At 46.4% G+C, this 8,540-nt stretch overlaps 1 protein-coding gene across 1 annotated transcript in view; it reads right to left on the bottom strand.

Annotated features, from left to right (window-relative positions):
- grid2 (glutamate receptor, ionotropic, delta 2) overlaps nt 1–8,310 on the bottom strand; it is a 733,635-nt gene extending 725,325 nt beyond the window's left edge. The window contains exon 1 of the mRNA XM_063194215.1: nt 7,553–8,310. Coding sequence (XP_063050285.1) covers nt 7,553–7,640 — 88 coding nt within the window. The 5' untranslated portion in view covers nt 7,641–8,310. The remainder of the gene's footprint in view (nt 1–7,552) is intronic.
- Nucleotides 8,311–8,540: the final 230 nt, after the last annotated feature.

Genomic DNA, 8,540 nt, shown 5'->3' with positions numbered 1-8,540 from the left:
TCTATCTCTTTCAATCGTTCTCTCTCTCTCTCTATCTCTTTCAATCGTTCTCTCTCTCTCTCTCTCTCTCTCTCTCTCTCTCTCTCTCTCTCTCTCTCTCTCTCTCTCTCTCTCTCTCTCTCTCTCTCTCTCTCTCTCTCTCTCTCTCTTTCTCTCTAAAAGCATCTTTGGGTAGAAAAGTGAGCTACTATTATTTGTATTATTCCCCCTCAGAAGGAAATTTGATAGCCGTATCATTGCACTTTTCAGACATTGAAATAAGAACGGTTTTCCTAACTTGTCATTGCTGTCATTCGAATACATACAACCCGTCATTACCAGGCCCTCCCTTTCAACTGGAGGCCCTTAGGCAATTGCCTAGTTTGCTTGTCACGTTGTGACAGGCCTGCTCTCTGCCTCCTCAACTTTCCTGTGATATGTTGATCGCAGCAGCGACGTGGTGGCGGCGCCACGGCACCGCTAAGTAATGCCTTACAGCTAAAGCGTGACTGACACGTTCGCAACGGAGCTGTGCGGCGGTCCGGCGGGAGCATGTTTACTAAACAAACAGGAAATTACTTCGGCTCTGACATCAGCAGTATAACAAAGAGACTGCTGAGGCAGAGGCTGCCCGGCCAGCTCCGCAGCGACGGTAGAACGCAATGGAGCGCCTAGACAGCTGAGAGCCAGGGCCCAAAGCGGCTGTGTTCAAAAAGCACAATATTAATACGGACATCCACTTACTTACGGATGATGCGTCTAGTGTTTTGTCAGAGAGGACCAAAAAAATATATAATAAATAAAAGCAAAGAGACGCTCTGGAAATGCGAGAAACGTTAAGATGCACTCACAATTTCCGACCCAGACCATGATAGGCTACTACAGCGAACCACAGACTAGGCCTAATAGTACTACTCCACCATTTCTGCACTGTGGGTCTTTTTCCCCCATTATCTGTCCACCACCCCCCCCCCCTCTCTCTCGCTCCTTCCAATTTTTTGTGTTGGACCAGTGGGTCCATTTCTGCTCTTTTCCACTCTCAAGCAGCACGCAGAGTGCTGGGTTGGCAGCATAATGGAGATATTGGGGGGCTTTTCTTCCTCAGAGGGAGACCTGGGGCTGGGGAGCTGTGGAGCTGTGGGGCAGTGGAGCCAGGGGGCTGGGTAGGAGGGGGGCTGGGGAAGTAGGGCTTGGCTACTGAGCTACGGGGTCCTTGGAGTTGGTTAGTGGGGGACTGGAGAGAGGCTGAGGGCTGGGGGAGCTAGAGGATTGGAGGCACACTGTGGGTGGGGGGTAATGGGAGAGCTGAGCTCGTGGTTCCTCCTCTGACTTCTAATGTCTGTGTGTGTGTGTGTGTGTGTGTGTGTGTGTGTGTGTGTGTGTGTGTGTGTGTGTGTGTGTGTGTGTGTGTGTGTGTGTGTGTGTGTGTGTGTGTGTGTGTGTGTGTGTGTGTGTGTGTGTGTGTGTGTGTGCATGTGAGTGTCTGTGTGTGTTTTCCACAGATATCTGCTCACACAACAGACACATACAGTACACAGCACATGGCAAGATGGTAATTTGGTAGAAGAAAACATATACACATACAGTCTACACAGACTCATACATATGCACAGACATATACAGAGAGAAACAAACACACACACACACGCTCACACACACACACACACACACACACACACACACACACACACACACACACACACACACACACACACACACACACACACACACACACACACACACACTCCTACAGAGAACCACAAACTCCACAACTGTGCACTGTTGTGCCTCGTGCTCATGACACAGCTAGAATGTTGCATATTCATTTTATTTTTCCACCGTATTTTGACAGGAACTGTCATCTACTTGTTTAGCCTGAAATACCAGTGGGGAATAATTATTTCATGCTACGGCTTATTCAAATGTAACTCCCTCTCTCTCTCTCTCTCTCTCTCTTTTATTCTCAACGGCGCTCTGAATAGGATATAAACATCAAAACAAAGCGTGTTGCATGCTGGGAGGGTAGCCAGTGTGGAGAGAGGAGTAGTTGTGGTTTTACTGTAGTCACCGGGGGCACATCGCCAGGCCCAGGACAAAATCATCTGAAAGGGCCCTCCCACTCTCAATACATACAGTGTAATTGGGACACAAATCTGGGCCCTCTCTCTCCCTGGGCCCGGGACAGCATACCCATCTGTCCCCCTCTGTCAGCAGTCCTGCACATCGCTCGCTACACACATAAAAATAGCCTGAAAGTGCCAACTAACAACGGAGGGCATGGAGAGGGGAGAGGAGAGCACAAGGCTAAATATAGCCATTGGGGGATACAGCTGCTGTGCTGACCCACTAGTTGTCATTTTCAATCGCAAAACAGTAAAGAAAAAAAGAGAAAATGAAGTCAAGAAAAGCAAGAGAATATTAGACCATCTGAGTAAATGATCAGTTCCTTTCTCCAAGTCATCTAAAAAAACACTGGCGGACACTAGCCTGATTATCATCGATCTTCAAATCTCTTCGAGACTTTGTCTGACCAAGAGCATAACAATTAACATTTCCCAAACGTTTGCTGCTGTTTGTTTGCTTCCCGACAAAGTGGGAGGAGTTCCCGATTTTTCTGGAGCTCAGAATCGATATTTTTATTGCTCCTCATGGCCTGACTAGACAGCAACACTGAAGGTGTAAGGTTGTTACAAAGAATAAGATTGGAACAAAATGTTAATCTCAGTTCATGCAGAAATCCAAGTAATTCCAAAGTGTCCACACACTTTTTCTCCAACACCAGCGCCTTCTTACAAGTCATCTAAAAGGCAAATGACAGGTAGGCGGGAGAACTGCTGCGGGCGTTCCCATGTGAGATGCATTTGGAGAAACTAGGACAAAGTGACCAAACGTTTCCGTGTACCTCTTGCATCTAATTGAAGATGAAGGAGAGAGATGATAATAGACTACTATCTTGGATTCTGTTGTTTACTGTGTGACCACGCACTGCACCTCACCACTGTTGTGTTGCAGCTACAAAAAAAAACCTCAAGGAGTCCTTCTAAAAATAAAAGAAAAACAAAAAAACGAAAGTAAATAAAAAATGAAGATGAAAGAAGAAAGATTATTATATTTTAGGGGATTTTCTGTGCCGTGCTGTGACCAAGCACTGCACCTCCCATGGTTACATTCTTGCTACAGAAACTCAGGGCGTCTTTTCCTCTAAAAATAGAAAAAACTTGCATGGCCCATCCATCTGGCTCACCTGAACAGCTTTAGTGGGGATTAAAGCCGGAATATTTCCCTGCTTCTAAACTCTAATATGCGGAGAGAGAGAGCGAGAGCGAGAGAGAGAGAGAGAGAGAGAGAGAGAGAGAGAGAGAGAGAGAGAGAGAGAGAGAGAGAGAGAGAGAAAGGGAGAGAGAGAGATAGTGTGTGTGAGAGTGGGAGAGAGAGACGTTTTAATTTGAATTTAGAGAGACAGAGAGACAGAGAGAGAGAGAGAGAGAGAGAGAGAGAGAGAGATTTAGTGTCTTGCTTTAACCAACATCCAAAGGATGCAGAATTCTAATATGATGCCAAATGTGGAGAGAGAGACAAGAGATAGACAGACAGACACAAAAAGAGAGAAAGAGGGGGGAAGGTTTCTGTATCTTGCTCTAACCTACATCCCAAAGATACAAAATTGTCTTCAGTTGAGATGTACCGTAAACAGTTATATCTCTGGCTTTCAGCATCATGTATAATGGTTCCTCATGTGTATCACACTCACCAAGATAATAATGCGATAGATGTAGATATGGACATAGACATGGATATCGATATAGATATAGATATGGTGACTTTTCAGCAGGCCATTGGCTTTGCAAAAACCCCAAACTGGAGGATCTGGCATCCAAAGAGGCATCTACAGTAGGCAGGTGGGGGAATAGAGGAGATATGGTACACAATGCACTGGCACAACAGGGAGGCCAGGAGCTGGAAATAAAATGGCTACACGCTTCTATGTCCTTATTGTGTCATCTCCCAAGAAGGAATGAGGCCAATTCTCTCTCTCTCTCTCTCTCTCTCTCTCTCTCTCTCTCTCTCTCTCTCTCTCTCTCTCTCTCTCTCTCTCTCTCTCTCTCTCTCACACACACACACACACACACACACACACACAAACTCCTCCACTGCTCTCTCTCACACAGCCAGTCTCATTATCTATGAGATGCCACTCTCTCTCTCCTCCTTTTATTCAATCTCTATCTATCTATCTATCTATCTATCTATCTATCTATCTATCTATCTATCTATCTATCTATCTATCTATCTATCTATCTATCTATCTATCTATCTATCTATCTATCTATCTATCCCTTTCATAGATTCACACTTACTGTAACACCCAGGAGCAGACACACCTACATTCACTCAAGAGCTTCTCTGTTCAAGTTGTTCTGCCGTTTGATCTCAGGGTAACAGGCGCCGTGCAGACCGTTGGAGATAGTCGGAAGTTCACACTTCTTCTCGCTCAGCTTTGGGATTTCACACATCACAAACCCCACAAAGAGTCAAGATGTCCTACGCTGTCTGTTTACTGTAAAGGACTAGCACAATATAACTATAATAATGTCCATTCAGGTGTAGTATACCGCCACAGGGTAAACAAACAAACAATATGCCACATAAACATGGACTACCTGTCGCCCACAAACAAACACACACATCTGGCTTTTACAAGGACAAGCGTGTGAGTCACTCCTGTTGTGTGTGACACATCCTGCGTTTAAGGACGGCAGCTTTCAAACCATTAAAAAAGAATCCCATAAACAGCTCAGTGACAGTAATGCTCAGTCAATGTTGAGGTTACCAAAATGACATAGATAGTGGACTTTGTGCAGAGCAAATTCATTCCGTTCTTGTCTGTGTGACTTTATTGCAAGTTGGTGTGATGTCAAACCAACTGAAGAGGGCCTTCATACACCACACCACGGTGGGATAATCCACATGGGGCAAGTTTAATTTTAAAACTAGGTGTTTTACGGTGAAGCAGATTTTGTAACAGCTGTTTTGGGCAGTAATTTACAAAACTAGGCCGCCTCACATGCTGATGAATTTGCAAAGATGGATTACTGCATGGGCCTACCAGGCCCGGGCCAAGGGGCCAAAGAGTCAAGGGGACCTGGAAGGCCAAGCCTCTACATTTGCTTTGTCATAATGCGTTAAAATCATACTTTTACCAACTCTATTTTCATCATTTTTGGGGGAGGGGGCATACCCCAAACCCCCAACAGCATAGGGTCTCAAACATCTGGCCCGAAACCCTGAATCTTTCTATAGGCTAACAACACCCATGGAGGGGGTCCTTTCTTGTTGTCTGGCCAAGGGGCCCATGGAATCATAATCCGTCCCTGTGAACTTAGTACAAATGGAACCTGCTGTGTGAGGCTGGCGCACCGAGCAGCCACTAGGGGGAGGATGCTTTGAAAAGTTTATTTCACCATGGCACACGCAGAATTAGCCCAACAAAAACCCTAAGCACTGTAATTACTGCCCGCTTTTGTTGTAACCTCAAACACCAACAAACAAGGCGTTAGCTGTGATCAAGCGGTAGACTAATGAACTGGTCCCAACAAAAGGACCTGGGCGATCTTTGAAGTGTGGCAGACGTAACTAACACGGTGAAAGGGGGTATATTTGGCTGTTGAACCCCCGGGTAAGAGGGTGGGTATGCAACGGTAGCGGGGTGCCAGGCAGCAGGGCATAATTCCACGGATTTTGGGTCTCTCCAGCTACATAAATCACAGTGACTTTGTGAATAGCCTCATAAAGGCGAGAGCCATTGCCATTCAGCGCACGCGGCTCTCGTGCCTCATCCAGCATGCAGATCATTAGGCGAGCTCTTCGGCAATCAAGTGCATGCCCGCGTGATGAAATGCCTTGATCCGGCGACATTAAGAAAGCTGCAATGTTCGGCATTACTCTGTGCCATTCTTCTGGCCCGCTTTTTGACATCCGGAAAAAGATTAGGGTGGATTAAATGGCAGTGTCAAAAAGTTTCAAAATCTGGATCTGGCGTTATCTTGCGCCAGTGCACTGTGGATGTCATGAGGACGGAGCGCAAAAGAGGAATTTATTTTAGATTATGGATATCAATCTTGTCAGACGCGACACACATAGTGCTGGTGACGTTTGCCTGTCACGAAAGAGTGTGTCTTGTCTTAGTGGGCTTTTCATATTCCCAGTTGACTAATAAAAGGCGACCAATGAGGACAGGGTGACTTTTCTTTTGGAGTAAAATGCCGTCGTCCTGGTGATGGCCAAGTCAAAATGGCAACCGAAGAAAATTAGTTATTGATGGATATTGGGCACGGCAAACGTCTAATTGGAGGGATGGGCTTCAGAAAAAGTGGGAAATGGTTGGCTGGGATGCGATTATTGTGCCAATGTATTTGATTAATCTTTGCTTTGTTATTATCTCGTGGTGACTACCTTCAATGCAACTATTAATCGTAATTAAATGTGTATATTTGTGTGTGTGTGTGTGTGTGTGTGTGTGTGTGTGTGTGTGTGTGTGTGTGTGTGTGTGTGTGTGTGTGTGTGTGTGTGTCTGCGTGTGCGTGTGCGTGTGCGTGTGCGCGTGTGTGTGTTGAACTGTGCTGTGATGCCAATTGTATATTCGCGCCCCTTCTAAACGCCAACATGATTAATTTTCCATATGACGACATAGTTCTGTTCACCATCAGTGGAAAGACGCCAACTTCACTTTATCAGACACCGCATTCACCCCTTCGTTTTTATTCGTTCTTCTCTGTGTGACTGCGCGGGTAACGCATTTGGTCATTTAGAAGCTGAGAGAGTCATCCAGTGCCCCTGGCTGAGGACCGGGAGTCTATAGCCTGCCTAATGATTCCTGTGCGTGTCCATGTACCCGTACAACCATTATGAAATACGTGTTCTCGCGCTCGCCCGCTCTCACTCTGTCTTCCCACGCATCCACACACACACGCGCGCAAGACAAGCAATTTTCTACTGTTTTCTCGTATCTCTCCATCAAGTTCGGTATAAAATGAAACAGACCGTGTCGTGCAAATTCCCTGCTGAAATCGCTGTTGTTTGGGAATAAGGGGTGCATTTCTCAAACCACCTGTTCTCGGTATATGGCATCCACATTATGGCCACACAGCAATGCGCAGTAATCCACCAACATCAAATATGTGCTTGCCAGCAGTAATACCTTATTATTGGTGAATTATTTCTTTGTCCCTCTCCAACTATGGCACATCCAGTTCCAGAGGTAACACAAGCACATTCTAAGGAGAGACTGGACTTTGTGGACCAAAGGGAGAGTGCATATGGCTATAGAATACCACAAACAGTCAGTTGTGTATTTGGAGGGTGACATCGACGGGGACCCGGGGGATGGTTTAAGCGGCGCACAGATCTTCAACAGTTTATTGCATGAATATGATACAAACCCTTAGTAATGGGGAAATGTATCGAATTCTTTCGACAACCCCTCACACAAATGGACAACCCAGACAACGTCCAAACTTCCAGTGTGTAACCTGCCGGAAGGGGGCAAGGTGTCGGTGTGGGGGTTATAACTTACCGATATGTATGATCGAATCGGCTATCACGGGCTCCCACTCCTGACTCCAAATAGTGACCAATAAGACCACTGCTGGAAAAACTTTCATCTCTCCCGCTTTTAGTGGTAATTTTCCGTGATGTGAGCAGGCGATTTAAAATCCCGAGTGATTAAAGATTTAGTCCGATAGATGATTTCCTTCCCCGATGTCGTCCGCTCCCTGGGAATTTTGAACGCTTGAAGGGGACCGTACTGAGCAGAACCAAGCGATCTCCAGACGCAAACCCTTTTTTTTATAACATCCTCGTTCCGTCAAATCATCCTGAATGCGCAAGATTTCTTCTCCTTCGAATCCAAAGCAAACTCATCCGAGCAGAGTCATGCGCGACATCAAAACCAGATTGCATTAAGCGTGTTGTCACGATGGTCTGTCTCTAAAATGCCTCTCAGAAACGGACCTCCGACAAGACTAGAATGGACCGTGATCCATGCCTCAGACACGACGCATTCTCGTCAGCCTCGCCGAACCAAACATTCAAAGAATAACTTCCCTTTTCGTCAAGGCGCAGCGGAGAGGTCCTTCAATTATGTCGACCAGAGCGTAGGAATTGGAGGGCTCGGTGGAAAAGAAAGAAAGAACGCCGTACCCCGTTATTCCAGAGTACCATGGAACAGTGAGGCGACACTTTTTCTGCGACAGAAAGCACTGTATTTCTGCACGGAGCGCGCAATGACGCTCCGCATGCGGATTCCCGTTAGCATTTGTTGGATAAACCGGAGATGAGTGGGAGGAGGAGGCTAGGGGAGGGATGCAAGTAGACGCACAGCATCAGTAGCCGGCCGCGTTCGGTGCAGGACTAAATTACCTTAGAGGAAGATAGACGTGGAGCGAGAGAGAGAGAGAGAGAGAGAGAGAGAGAAAGATGCAAGGAGGAGGGGTGGTAACATAATCATGGAGCATGGTAATCTGGAGGGCGCAAGCTCCTCCCCAGCCCAGCAACTGGCACTC

Source organism: Engraulis encrasicolus, chromosome 3 (assembly GCF_034702125.1).
Source record: "Engraulis encrasicolus isolate BLACKSEA-1 chromosome 3, IST_EnEncr_1.0, whole genome shotgun sequence".
In the NCBI taxonomy this organism is placed as follows: Eukaryota; Metazoa; Chordata; class Actinopteri; order Clupeiformes; family Engraulidae; genus Engraulis; species Engraulis encrasicolus.
The sequence above is the reverse complement of the archived record's forward strand: the minus strand, read 5'-3'. Positions and strand labels throughout refer to the sequence as shown.